A 14,939-nucleotide genomic window follows, 5' to 3' on the forward strand; every position below is an offset into this window, starting at 1 on the left:
GGGCAGGCAGGAGCGAAAGCGTGCAGTTGGGGAGTAGACCACCGGCTGGGCACCCGGCCGGCGTCCCCCTCCCTTTGAGCGCAGGGCTCGCCGCCCTTTGGACCTGCCCACCGCCCTCCGCCCTCCGCCCGGCCCCCCGTCACTCACTTTCCTCCCAGCCAATGGCGCGGCCGCCTGTCACCCTCACCCCACCCCTGGAGGCCGAGCGCGCTGGGCGGCGACGGGGAGGGCGCGGGGCCGGAGTTGAATGATTGAACTTTCCAGCGGAGTTGCGGCGGCCGCGAGGTGCCCGGCAGTGCGGCCCCGGCGCGGAGCTGGGAGGCTCGGCCAGCGCCCGGCGCCCGCGCCCCCGACCCGCAGCCATGGTGCCCGGGGCCCCCGGCGCGGCCCTGATCCTCTGCCTCTGGCTGGCGGCCTCCGGGGGCTGCCTGGCCGCCGGTCCCAGCGCGGCGGCTGCCCGGCGGCTGGACGAGTCGCTGTCGGCCGGGAGCGTCCAGCGCGCTCGCTGCGCCTCCAGGTGCCTCAGCCTGCAGATCACGCGCATCTCCGCCTTCTTCCAGCACTTCCAGGTAAGAACCGCCGCCCGCCCGGGTCCTCCTTGGCGCCGCGTACCGGGCGCGCGCCTCCCAGCCTCGGCGCCCAAACTTGTCTCCCAGCTCAGCCGGCAGATTCGGCTTTCCCTCGGCGTGAGTTTTACAGTCGGGTCTGAGAACCCTCCTTTCCAGCTCCCTCTCTGCTCCCGAAAGGAAAAGGAAGCCTGCAGCATCTTTCTCTAACTCCCTTCTAACCACGGGAAAACGAAAGGCGGTTTCTTTGGTGAGGGAGAGCAGTTTTGTGGGTTCCAAGGGTGGGAGCGTGGGTTTGTTAGTTGCCCGAGACTTCCGCGCGCGGACCTGCAGTCTGGTAGCGAGACCCTCAAACTCTCCCGCGCTCCGGGCCCTCGAAGCCGCCTACACAGCGAGCGAGGCCGGGAGGCGCGCACCGCTGCGCCCGGGGATCCGCTCAACGAACCCCGGCCCCGCAGGTGCCCGCGGGCCTACACTTTTGTCTCTCTTCAACTGTGCTTTCACACTCAGCGGGCCTAGAGCTGGCGGTCCACCCTTCGAGCTCCAGGCTGGGCACTTGGACGAAGTCATGTGTTCCAGCATGTTGGTTGGGGCGGGGGAGGGGCTGATGGCAGCTGGGTGCGCCCCAGTTTGGAGCGCCAAAGCTTCTAGGTCTCGCTCGTAAATAACGTGGAGAGCAAGTGAAGGGATGCAAGGGACCCGGAGGCGCCCTGTTCGGACAGAACTCTCGGGGCCAGTATCTCCCCCAGCCCTCGGAGGTTCTGTTCTCTTGAGAGTAGGGGAGCGGGTGTGGGTGTGGAGGAGGTTCGTGGAATAGCACGCTTATCACCTGTGGATGGCCGGGACCCTTGTCCTCGCCTTGGAGGAAGCCACAGTGGCGAGGACCCCCGCGGGACTCGCTCAGGGACCCTGGCTTCTGGTGGGCGCACGGGAGCCGATCCTGGCCCCGACCCGGGAGCATATCGCAGCTGCCTTCCCCAGCCCATCCGAGCGCGCTTTCTGAAATTATTCACGCAGACACTTTATTTCTCTTGTCTGTCCTGGTTCTCTTCCTCGCCTTCTCATCTCTATTCTTAGCTGCTCACCTGTCCTAAGATCGCAACTTCTCGCCGCAGGGAGAACTGCGGAGGCCAGAAGGAGACGGGGGCCCCTTGGTGGGGTTTTAAGCCGAGCCCTCCGCCCTTGAGAGAGAAACTGGGGCGCTTCTTCCTCTTGGGCGGGGTAAAGGGGGCCCTCCAAGGGGCCCTGGGAACTAAACTGCGACAAGAGGCGATCACTGATCCTCTGAAGCCTTCAGGGATGTTCATCCTGGCGTGAGAGCTAATGAAAGCTCGCGCGGAAGCACGAGGAGAACCAAAAGTTGGGATTTTCAGAGGGTGAACCAGCTCGGGAAGTTTGCACGTGCCTGAGAGCGTGGTTCTTTTTCTTCCCAAAGAAGCGACATCCCGTGGGTTTCGGAACGTGGCAGGCTCTGAGGTCCTCCTGGGTCTGCAGGGAAAGGGAAAGCGGAGTGTGGTCTCCAGCGCTGAAATTACCCTGTCATCCTGGAGAGGGCTCCTCCCCAGCCACCTGGTTTCAAAACCGCCTGCCCTGCGCTCAGAGTCACTCTCCTGAGAAGATGCTTCACTGTTTAAACATGGATAGAAAACAGAACAAAGCGGCAGCCCATCCCCAGGCAGAAAGAGTATCTTTCCTTTCTTCTTCCTTTCCTTTCCCTCTCTCTTTTAAAATTGAATTGTCAGTTGCTGTAATTTATTTGTTTTACAGTTGCAGCAGCTAAAGAAGCAGTGTAGATCAAGCCAGTTCGCGTGAAAGGCTTTCCTTGTGGTCTCTTGGCATGATTTCTCTTCGGAAGAAAAACTGCTGACAGAATACACATTGCCAGACAATCCTGATTACATTTTAATTAGCTGGGGTGAAATAAGCTGCAAATTACTCAGTTAGGACTTAATAACTGCTGTTTCTGCAATCAATTGCAAAGCCATTCTTGGCGGTTTAACCCTCACCTGGTAATGCCTCTCTGATTTATCTAAATTGCAGGGATTAAGCTTTCTTAAGTTTTGAAAAGACAGCAGCACAAACTCCTTACAAAAAAAAAAAAACAACAAACCCTCAGGCTTCCCTGTCCCTCCCCCTTTTTCAATAAATTGGGAGGACAGGGAGGGAGCAGGCTGCAGCCAACTTATTACCCTGCACGTGGTGTTTATTAATGGGTGGGGAGGGCTGTGAAGAGCCCTTCTATCAGGGTGCCCGCACCCCACCCACTTGTGCAGATTCACTCCAGCGGAAGGCTTTTTTCTGGAGCAGGTGCCAATTCTCAGTTTCTGCACAGTTTCAGACTGCTTTCTTTAGGCTGGGAGAAGACTGGTGGCCAGCCTTGAGGCCAACAAACTGTGGATTCTCAGGGGTGAAGCTGCCAGGCCTCGGCTAGGAAGAGCCCAACCTATATACTCATGGTGTAGACAGAGACGGGTGCCCTGGGGGAGCAGGCCTGCAGGGGAGGCTGGGATCTAAACATCTCCGCCCCAGTGCCTCACACTTTCCAGTGCCTCCCAGCCCTGCAGCAACCATGCTGGAAATAGATGGTGCACACCTGGTGCCTCCACATCTGGGCCTGGGTTGGCTTCACCTGTCAATCATGGGGCTGTTAACCTTGCCTGAAAGCACAGGGACCCCATACTGATGCCTGGAAGTGGGAATGATGACAGTGAAGGTTGAAATTATCTGTATTCTGGATTATGCGGGCACAGTCCCCCGACCTGTAAGAGCTTAGAATTTCATGCTGCAAGGGAGATGGATTCTGAATGACGTCGTTTCTTTCACTCCTTGGTGCTGCCCTCATGAAGCGATGCCCCACCAGGTAGCACCTCGCAGGTTATTGGTACCTAGCTCCCTGATGCCAGGTGCAGGGCCTTTAGCACTTTGCCGCTTCAATTTCTCATGGATCACGTGTACATGTGGTTAACATCCTGCCAATGGAGGTGGTTGGAAAGGACACACTTTCATTAGTGAATGCAGCTGAGGTCCGAGCTGTAGGGTAAGGAGCAGGGGCGTGGGCTTTGCAGCCAGGCAGGTCTGCTCTGCGTCAGGCTTGGCCACTTGGCAGATGGGGAGCATGGGCAGATCACCTTCTTAAAATTTCAGCCTCTCATGTGTCTGGTAGGAAAACTGCCTAGCAAGGTGAAGATCATAGAACTTGTTGGGGATAGTGAAAGCAGTGGTATTAAAGGGGCTGAAAGACCACTAAGTACCAGTCCCTGTTCTCAGTGTCTTCCAAGCCTCTCATTTCATCCCACCACCACGAGGAGGGTGCCATTGATCTCCTGTAACTGCTAAGGACCCGGGATGTGGAGAAGCTAATAGATGGTGCAGCTGGCTTCCCAGCAAGAGCGGCTACCAGTTTTTTTTGTTTGTTTTATGTTTAGGATTTTCTTGGTTGGTGAATTTATTTCAGAACTGGCTATCTTATTTTCAGGAACCAGGACAATATGGAAACGTGCAGGTTGTCCATTATTCAAAGGGCAAGAAAAGAAGTGTTGTTGAAGGAATTAAAATATAAAACCTTTTCTTTCTTTTGTGACCCTTCCCTCTTGACCTGTCATGGTGTGTTAAATTTTTTGTCCAGGGCTGTTCTCGATAAAGGATAATTTAAACAGTAAGTCATTGGCCTGGATTTCATTGTTCATCTCTCTTGTGCAGCACCCATGTTAGTTATAGGCAAACATCAGAGTATTTCACCCATACATGGAATCACCAGTGGTACACAATGTGGATGTCCTGGCTCATCCCTGGAGGGACGAGTGGGACCAGGCTCAGAAAGATGGAAAGGAGGAAGAGAGGACCTCCCCCACAAACGTGTGCACTGTAGGGTGTGCCCAATGGGTGCCGCACGAAGAGATCTTGCAGGACACATGGGGAGCATCACAGGTACCCGGGCCTGAGCAAGCGTGACACTTGCCCCCTGCCCTGCTCTGCCAGCTGCTGGACCAGTGCGTCGCACTTTGTTCTGGCCAAATCCTCAGGAAGGTGAGCCAGGGGTGTCCCCATCCAGCTGCTCCAGTCCCCAGGTGGGTGCTTTTAGGCAAGGTTGACAGCCCCATGATTGGCAGGTGAAGCCAACCCAGGCCCAGATGTGGAGGCACCAGGTGTGCACCATCTTTTTCCAGCAGGGTTGCTGCAGGGCTGGGAGGCACTGGAAAGTGTGAGGCACTGGGGCGGAGATGTTTAGATCCCAGCCTCCCCTGCAGGCCTGCTCCCCCAGGGCACCCGTCTCTGTCTACACCATGAGTGTATAGGTTGGGCTCTTCCTAGCCGAGGCCTGGCAGCTTCACCCCTGAGAGTCCACATGAGCCTGGCCTCAAGGCTGGGTGCAGCTAGGTACCTGCATCAAGGATGGGCATAGGCTTGTTACCGTGGAGTCTTGGACTTTGGGGACTAAATACAGCATGGTGCTCCCAGAGTGGGATGGGGAAAACCACCTCTAATTCAAGACACACATGCCCAACTCTGACCCTCCTTGTGCCCACTCCCAGGTCCCTGCAGGGGGCAGAGTGTAACAGTGACTTGAGGGTGAGGAGGGAAAGGTTGGGTGAGGACTGGGGTGCCAGGGGGCCAGGGATTGGGCAGCTGAGAATCTTTCCTGGGGAGGGGGAGGGGAGACAGCATCATGCATGATGCTCCAGAACACGCTCCAGTATCCCATCAGACTTCACGTACAAAGTGCAAACTCAAAGATAAAATAACTAAGGATTTTAGTATAGCAATCTCGGAGCTGTCAGTCCCTGGCACCAGGCCCTTTCTGGGCACGCACCACGTGCACTGGTCACAGGTCCCTGAAGCCAGCCCTGGTTTGGGTTTGGTATGTCAAGGGGGCTGGGCCCTCGCAGGGGGTTAAGCCCGCCTGTGGCGGTTCTTCATAGGGCTGTCCATGGCGTTCAAGGTTACGATGCTCTCCTTGGTGTAACCTGCTTGTTCTGCACTTACTTTCTCAACTTTGCTAGAATATTAGAGGGAAAGGAGGGAGAATGTGCCTGACGTAAGTTAGGGCTCTTTTTAGGTGAACCTCCTTTAACTGGAGAGGGACTTCCTCTTTTACGCTAGTTGGGACGTTGGTGGTGGAGACTCCGCTTGTCTCCCCAGGTCCTGCTCCTCCAGGCAGTGGTGGAACCAAGTCTCCGAGCCTCATAGACGGTCGTCCCACTAACTGGTAGCAGTCCTGCAACCTGCCCTTCCTCTGCCTGTGTTTGCTCAAGGGAGGCTCAGTAGCACAGGCCTGAGGAGGAGGAGTGGCCCGAGTGGAGGAGGGCTGCTGTTTCTTCGCCAGACCTCAGACCACTGGGGAAAGGGGCACGGAATCTTGTCTAAGATAAGTAGCAGGTTGCTGGCAGCCTCTGCCCTAGGGCTCTAGACTTTTATTAGTGTTAAGAGATTCTTGCTTAATGGGACATTATTCACTCTCTGAACTACCCCTGATAGGCTCCTTTGGGTAGCTGATTAGAGATCAGGAGCTTTTTCTCGCAGTAATTGGAAGCTGTTTGTTTTGGCAAGAGAGGGAACTAAGCTGGTGATTAGCTCATTCTGCTTAGAGGACCAGCCTCTCCTCGAAGAAAAAGTAAACAAACAATTAGCACATCAAAAATCTTTAGCAGCCACAGATCAGCCCTGGGGCTCCCAGAGTTTTGGAGCAGGGATTCTGTGAGGAATATATTCCGCCCTGGTGTGTCACTTTGGCCCTCAGTGAGATTTAAGTTAGATGCCAGGAAGTCCCTGGGAAGAGAGGCCATCCTCAGGTTTGACCTTTACATTTGGCTCTGTTTCCAAGAATTTCTGAATTTGCTCCAAACTAAACACTAGGCTATTCATGGCAAAGTTTTGTCTTTAATACAGTGTTTCTCCTTGAATGTCACTTAAAAATCTATCATATTGTGACTATTTTAGAACATTTGTCAAACATATTGGAAAATACTGACTTGTTCATTTCTTTGTGCCTTTCTTAGACAAGAAATAGGTTTATATTTATGTATATTGTGTATAGTGAAATTTATATGCATTTCAGTACATATGTGTATGGGTGTTTGGAGATCTGCACTTTAAAATTAATGCTGTTGGTGTAAGCATTCTCACTTTAGAAACTTAATTATAAGTTAGGAGGTTATTATATTTCTTTGAAATAGGTTATGCAATGAAATCTGGTGAATCTATGTTGGTATGCTTCAGCGAATGGGCTAAAACTTCACGGTTAGGTAGAGAAGCTTAGGAAGGTGTTGGTCGGCACTGCTTGTGTTAACTCAGAAATGGAGAAGTTCCTACCTGTGACTTGGTATTGCTTTCCAGAAACGTGACTCTTCAACAGTCTTGAGGGTCGGGGCTTTGGGATGGTGGTCACTGAAGCAGCCCTGTGTTGTCAGGAGACGTCTTGTGTGTGAACAGCAGTAGCAGGGGCAAGTGCAGGCACTCCCTCCGCTGCAGTGCCTTGTGCGGATGACTGCATAACTCGTCTTAGCTCCCAGTTCTTTGGAGTTCTCACGTCGGCCACCTCGCAGCTCTTCCTTTTCACTCACCCTGGACTCCATGTTGTAAAAAAGTATATTGTCTGTCAACATACGGCATTTATTAAGTATGACCTAGCTTTTCCTCTTTACATTAATCAGATATCCATAACTCGGGCTTCAGGTCGGCATGAGGTCTCCCACAATACCATAGTAGACTGATAAAACTAATATTCTTAACATTTTAGTTATCTTTGTGCCATCTATCCTTAGACAATGTGTAATTTCTTTTGGATTCTCTGACCTATTGAAGATAGATCATAGAACCTATTCCTTCTCAGTAGATGCTGTTGGTTACCTTCTGTCCCTCACTCTGCTGGCCCCCTGCATCCTGTATTGGCTGCTAATAGCTTACAGCTGCTCCCCCTTAGAGACTAACATTCCGCCATGGGTTACCATCTTGCCAGCAAGGCACTGTATCCTCTTCCCTTGACAGGGCGAGTCATGGCCGGTGGCACACTGCTGGGCATGCAGGAGGCCAGCCTCCTGCTGGGATCAACTCTTCTGTGCAATTTATGCTCCAAAGCATTGCATGGGGCCAGGCTCATGCAGGTCTCTAGCTGAGATCACAACCCTACTGAGCTCCCCCCCGTTCTTCCTTCCCCCTCTGCTGAGAGCTCCCCTCAGTACATCACGTACACAGAAATCCCCCCTTCAGCCTCTGCTTCTGCGAAACCCCATCTCACACACCCCACCTTCAGAGAGATACCTTACCTAATTCAACACCTGTTTTTCAGGTTAGACAGCTTGATGCTTACAGAAATGATTTTTTCAAGCACATACAGATAGTAGACTGTAGAAGTGAAAATAAATCCCAGCTTTCACAACTCTGAGCTCAGACTTTTCCCCACTGTCCCTTTACAAAAATCTTGAGAGTTTGTACAAATATAAAAAAGGATCTTTCTACATGAGGAAGTGCTAAGAGTCAGAACATTTTGTTATTTGACTTTATCTCTCCTGATGATCCCAGCACAGAAGTTTCAGCTCCTGAGCCCAGTATATAAGCAGATCTGCTCCTTCATTGCCCACATGAAAAACATACGCAGCTGGTGCTCTGTATGTGCTGGTTCCGTCTACCTGCAGTTGGTTGAATCCGTAAGTGAGGGACCTGTAAATACAGAGAGCTGGCTGTACTTTGCCGTTTTATGTAAGGGACTCAAGCATCCGTGGATTTTTGTGTCCACGGGGGTCCTGGAACGGGGGTCCCCCACGGATCTCAAGGGACAGCTGTACTAGTACAGCAACCTTGAAATGGTTGTGTGGTAGGTGGACAGCGGATGGTGTGGGGAACATCGTTAACCACAGCGCCCCCGATGGGTCTAAGGAGATAGCAGGGAGGACCAATTCAGATATTAACCAACTTTGGATTTACTCAGCAGGCAGCCAGAGGCACCACATCCCCCAGGACCTATTGTCCCCTCTATAGCCTTAAAAGATTTCACACATGGTTTCAAAATGGTGAGTGGAGGCATTTTCCCTGATGGTGGAGCAGGTTGGATAGAAGTAGTTATCCCTGACGGCCAGTAAGCAAGGAAAGATTTATGGAAGCAGTGTTTATGGCTCATTTTAATGCAAATCACAGACTGTGAATGCTAGATCTGTCTCTCTCTTTTAAAAAGTACCCCTTTAATCACTTCCATTTATTTCAGCTAATATCGATGGATTGCTGCAATTTCAAAGATGAGGCTGTAAAAGCCCTACTCTTGAGGGATGTATAGTCTAGTAGTGGTAAAGACTTATATACAGAGCACGTCAGTCCACAAGGGAGAGTTATTTGTATGAGATCTCAGAGGAGGGGGCTTGTCGCTTTAGGGAACATGTCCCAGGGGAGATGACGCTTGAGCTGAGCCTCGAAAGCTGGGCTCTTCCCACGCAGAACAGCCTATGTGAGTAAATGCAGACTCTCGCAGCAGTTAGGTCCCTCTGTTGGGGACTCTCAGTGGCTCCCAATGGGCAGGATGCAGCATCAGCGCCCCCAGCCAGCAGCCGTGCATTGGGAGCCCGCTGGGGGAGCTGTGACACAGCGTTGCTCCGCAGGACTGGTTGGGAGCCGGTTATCACACTTACAGGTGTCTTCCTGCTTCTTGCTGATGTGGGTGAAGCCAGTCTACACCACCAGCAGCTCTCATCTATTCAGTTGATCTCCTTGGGGATCCTCACCAGCATCCCTAAGAAAGAGCCCCACGTGGGCATAAGAAGGAGAGAAGGGGTCTGCCCTCCCCACCCTCATCTCCCTGCCATCATACTTTGGCTGCAGGAGGACCCCTGTTCTGAATGTGGGTGGGGCTGGACCCAAACTAAGAAACTCACCTGGGTTACTGAGCCTCAGGTTAGAAGGTTCCTGGCATTTTATAACAGTCTTGGTGTTGACAAAGTAGTGTCAGATAAATATCTATTTGACCTTCACAGCAACTCTTGTGAGGCTTTACAGATAAGACAGCTGAAGGTTGTGAGGTCTCGGGAAGTGAGATAACCAAGGCTTCATAGCAGAAGCTCAAGCCCTAATCATCATATTCCCAAGTATTTATACTACATGACCCTGCTTCTCAGCATGCTGACAGTGAGACAAGGCAGACGAGAAATACCAACTGGTAATGCAATTGAGAATCCCGGCGTTTTGAGAGGAAAGGGACCTCCATTTCTCCCTCTGCGTTGGTGCCCGGGGGCACCACTGCATCACGGAGCCGCACAATTGTGGACAACTGAAAGCTTGCTTGGTGATAGAAAAAACCTTGAAAACTATCAGCCCATCAGTGACGTCCCCTGTGCATTTGTCCAGCCCAGCTCTTCTTCCAGCCAATAGGAATCTGCCCCACACAATTATCCTGCAGGTATCTTAAGATTCTGGGCACCTAGCATGACCGACATGCGCTTCCTGCCCGCAAAAGAATTCTTCTCTCCTAAAAAAGAGACAGACATTTATGCAAATCATTACCAAGAGTTGTTGAAGTGAAGAAAGGATAATCATAAATCATCTTTTAAATTTTTATATATAATCACTGAACACATTATCATAATTTCTTAGGTGAAGACTATTTCTTCCCCTTATAAATTGATTTTGTTTAGGTCCACCAAAATTCTGTCTAACAAAATAGCAGAGTGTTAGTTTGATCCTTGCAGAAATGCTTCACGAACAGCTGGACCCCTTGATGTCATAGAGGATGAATTTGTTGTCTGGGAATAACAAGTCTCAGGGCTTCAGCCTTGACCTTCATTCCTGGCTGCCATGGCTGTTTTGCGTGGTGGCAGGACACATTCGGAGTATTTGCAAGTGGTCAGCATAGCTGGTACTTAACGTGACAGCTACTTCGAAGAACTCAGGGTGCTTTATATGCTTGCTTTCCTTTTATTTTGGTTCAGGGAGTGTGTGTGTTTGTGTTTACCCTTTATGATTCTTCTCAGCATTTCTGTAAGATAAAAAAAGTTGGACCATAAGGGATTCTGAGAAAAGAAATTAGGCAGTTCTCAAGGCTGCACATGAAAAGAAAATGGTGATGAATGCAGTCCTTGAATCCCCCGAAGTGCAAAAGTCTATCCTTAGGAGAATCTGAGAAACAGTGGCTCGTCAAGAGGGGAAAAAAAGCTAACTAAAGCTCTTAATTCACATTCTACTTACCCTTTTGTTTTAAATGGTAACTTCTGTCATTTAATAAGATTTTGCTCTCCAAGTTATTAATGTCCTGCCAACTTGAAAATAATACTGTGTTAGACTGACCTCCAAATGTGTAATTTGGTATTTCGTATCACCTTCTTTCTTTGAAAGAAAAGGCAGATAGGCTGTCACCACTTGAAAGTCATATAATGTATGGTTATCACAATCTTCATTTTAGAGAAGTGCTTGTTCCCAGCTGGTACTCACAGGATGTCAAATAACCTTCAGCGAACGAAAATGCATGTTTCCTCTCCGTTTAGTATCTCATTGTCACTGATGACTTTTTAAATTTCATAGCTAATTTCTGATTATATCCAAAGAAGTGACAGTTTTATAAGTCTATAAATGAATATATAACAGAGTCCTTTTAATGAAACCAGAAACATTACTTTTCTAAAGCAATCCATCACCTTCCAAAAATGTCGTTAATTGTTACTGGTGCCGGGGACAAGAGAAATGATGGGAATTCATTTAGTTAAGCAATTTAGAGTTGTTTTCTCCATATTCTGTTTTTAGTTTATACCTTTTTCACCCACTATAATATTCTAATGCATTAATAATTCACACATCTGAAATGCATCACAGTATTTTTGTTGTTCCTGTCTCCCTCCAGTGCAAATGGCATTCTTACCTAAAGACAAACCAGATGGATGGCATTCTTGGGAGATTACTGACAGCTTCTCTAAAAGAAAGACTAAACAGTTGAAAAATTCTAAATACAAGCAAAAATAAAGCTTTCAGGTTAAAGGTGATTTCACCTTTTATTTATTGTGTCCCTGTAGGGTTTGTATAAATGGTTCATCTGATGCAAGTCCATCAACTTTTGTTTCATAACACGTAATTGAGGGAGACAGCCCTTTCTAGACTTAAATAAACGTCTCGGCTCCTGCCTTTGACTGCCTGTACTACTGGAATGAATGGCACTCTTTTGAAATTTATGCTGTTCGTTATACTTTGTGGACTGGAAGGAAAGTTGACAAAACACTTACCAACCTAGAATAGTAAGAGAGATTTTGAAGACGATGCACACCTTACAGTGAGATGTCACCCCACCCCCTGGCCAGATTTCCAAGTGCTGTTATAACAAACTGCATATGCTAAGGATCCTGGTATTTCAGGGCCATCAGTTTGCTTTCCAGTTGATGAGCAGACCCCTATGGGATGCAAATACCAAGACCATTTCCAATCATGGGGGAGTCATCATCACCATCACTGCTGCCATCATCATCAACATCATCACCATGATCACCCACAGTCACCATCATCATATCACCATCATCACTATCATAATTGTCACCAGTAAATAATCATCACCATCATCACCATCACTGCCACCACCACCAAATCATCACCACCATCATCACCATCGTAATTGTCACTAGTGTCATAATCATCACCATCACTGCCACTACCACCAAATCATCATCACCATCATCACCATCGTAATTGTCACCAGTGTCATAATCATCACCATCACTCCCACTACCACCAAATCATCATCACCATCATCACTATCATAATTGTCACCACTGTCATAATCATCACCATCATCACCATCACTGCCACTACCACCAAATCTTCACCACCATCATCACCATCGTAATTGTCACCAGTGTCATAATCATCACCATCATCACCATCACTGCCACTACCACCAAATCTTCACCATCATCACCATCGTAATTGTCACCAGTGTCATAATCATCACCATCATCACCATCACTGCCACTACCACCAAATCTTCACCACCATCATCACCATCATAATTGTCACCAGTGTCATAATCATCACCATCATCACCATCACTGCCACTACCACCAAATCATCACCACCATCATCACCATCGTAATTGTCACCACTGTCATAATCATCACCATCACTGCCACCATCACCACCATCATCATCATCACCACTACCACCACCATCATCATCACCATGAGCATCCACAGTCATCATCTTCATCACCCCCACATTTGGAAATGTGAGACTGTTTCCTTAGAAATCTCTGTGCAGACAGTTCTCTTGAGATACTCAGGTTTCCATGCCTGTCCATCATGACAAGCGGCTTAGTTTTGCCCCGCTTACTGATGTCTTGTCCCTTCCTCTATGACTCTTTCCCCCAGTGAACAGGGTTTTGCTCTCCACAGAGGAGTAACTGCGTATGAAACAAGGAGCAGAAGGCCAGCCAGGCATCTAGGCTGGCCCATTCTTGCCCAGCAGTCCTGCTGTGTGGATGACTCAGACGGAGGTGAAGTTACAAGCCACAGGGTAGCATTAACTCGGAGCTTGCTTTCTGGAGTGGAAGCCTGTTAACAACAAGAATGCCAGCTTTATGTGGAAGTTACTGATTACTTTCAGAAAGAATGAAAAGGAAATAGGAGGCTGGTTGCTATAAAAGTTTTTGGTAACTGGGATTTTTAAAAAATGTCTTCAGTGGCAAGGAAGTGCAGAGAAATCACCCAAGACGCTGTGCACTGTGAAAGATCATGAAGATCATCATTGGTTGAAGGTGGGCACCCACTTGGTTTCTTGTGTTCTCTTCCATGTTTTGGGCTACTATAGCCCTTGAGATCTAGAACTGTGCCCTTTAAATCTAAAATAGGTACCCCAGCTCCTTTCTTCCTCCTTTAGACACGGTGGGCTCTCAGCTGAGTTTTGATGGATATCCCTGACATGTCTTTGACTAGAAATGTATTTTCCCTCCCTTTCTGTCACCCCTTCCCCTCTCCCTCCCCTTCCCTCTCCTTCCTTTGTTTTGACATTTGGCTGTACCATTGTGAAGGCAGCACAGCCAAACCCATTTGCTGATCATTCCAGAAATGGCCTGCATCTGGGAAGTTATTTTCCCATTTGGCCAGAATCGCAAAGAAAGTAGGGAACATCTTTTCTTGTTCTTGTTTCCACATTTTTGAATCCAGAGTTATGAGATAATGTCCTCACAGCTGCAAGGAAATTTAAAAAATAATACTTCTGCATGGACTATATTCACTTAAGTATCACCAGAGAGAAATGTGTTTAGAGGTGAGACTGTGAGAACAGATATCCATTTGTGTATTTTGAGCTTTCTGTTTTTCAGGGACCCTTCATGGACTTGAATAATGTTTTTAACCTATTTTTTAATAGGGCAATATTGTAAACTCTTATTCTATTTATTACTTCACAGTTTTGAAAAAAAAGTTTGTTCTTTTTTCAACCACCAAATGAAATTAGGGCCAAAGTGTATTTCCATATATATGTTTGTCTGTGTATTATCCAAGGGTGTCTAGTTCAGGTTTCTCGGCCTTGGCACTATTGACATTTGGGGCCAGGTTATCGTTTACTGTGGGGCTGTCCTGTGCATTATTGGATGTTTAGCAGAATCCTTGGTCCTTACCCGGTAGGTTCCAGTAGCATCCCTCCCACCCCAAGTCGTGACAAAAAAATGATCTCCAGACATTCCATTGTGCACCATAGGACAAAATCGCCCCTGTTGAAAACCGCTGGCCTAGTACTATCTCTTTTACTTTCTGTCTCTCTGGATCTGCTGTCTGGAGGTCACTGTCTGTATTCAGATATGTATATCCCTATCTAAACATGTGTGCATGTATGGTTCTTTTATTACGTATTCAGGTATCCTCTTTGAAAGAATAGGCTCAGATACGTGAGCCAGTAAATTGGTGGCGTTCACAGTGTTCTCCTTCACTCATAACGTGGGAGTTTGGAAAGGTGCCCATCTATGTCTCCGTTTGAGATTCTAGGAAAGAATAAGGCAATTGGGTCTATAAAATGCAGTTAGAAAAAAATGCTTTGCTTCCGTTCTATAGCAAACATTCTTCTAAATGAAAACAGCTGTATCTCTGTCTTGGCAGTGACGATTCTGAAGGTATGTCATGGCGTCTGTGACTGTGATAGCCATGTAGAAAATTGGAGTTTTCCAGCCATGACCAGACAAATGTAAAGTCGGCCGTATTGCAGCTTTTCCTTTAAATGCCTGTTGTGTGTTTTAAATTTGGTGAGCTGGTCCTAAAGTCTGATTCCCTTGGAACTTATTTGCAAGTAAACATTTTTTCCCTTCAAAAAGCCTTTGGCCTCTGAATCATTCAAAAGTCCACAAATGACAAATACTGGTGAGGCTGTGGAGAAAAGGGAACCCTCCTTCACTGCTGGTGGGAATGCAGTTTGGTACAGCCACTG

At 48.5% G+C, this 14,939-nt stretch overlaps 1 protein-coding gene across 1 annotated transcript in view; it reads left to right on the forward strand.

Moving 5' to 3' along the window:
• Positions 1-287: 287 nt before the first annotated feature.
• Positions 288-14,939, forward strand: part of LOC105105077 (anosmin-1) — a 170,631-nt gene continuing 155,979 nt past the window's right edge. Inside the window, exon 1 of the mRNA XM_031445982.2 lies at positions 288-569. Coding sequence (XP_031301842.1) covers positions 363-569 — 207 coding nt within the window. The 5' untranslated portion in view covers positions 288-362. The remainder of the gene's footprint in view (positions 570-14,939) is intronic.

This window comes from Camelus dromedarius, chromosome X (genome assembly GCF_036321535.1).
Source record: "Camelus dromedarius isolate mCamDro1 chromosome X, mCamDro1.pat, whole genome shotgun sequence".
NCBI classification, from domain to species: Eukaryota; Metazoa; Chordata; class Mammalia; order Artiodactyla; family Camelidae; genus Camelus; species Camelus dromedarius.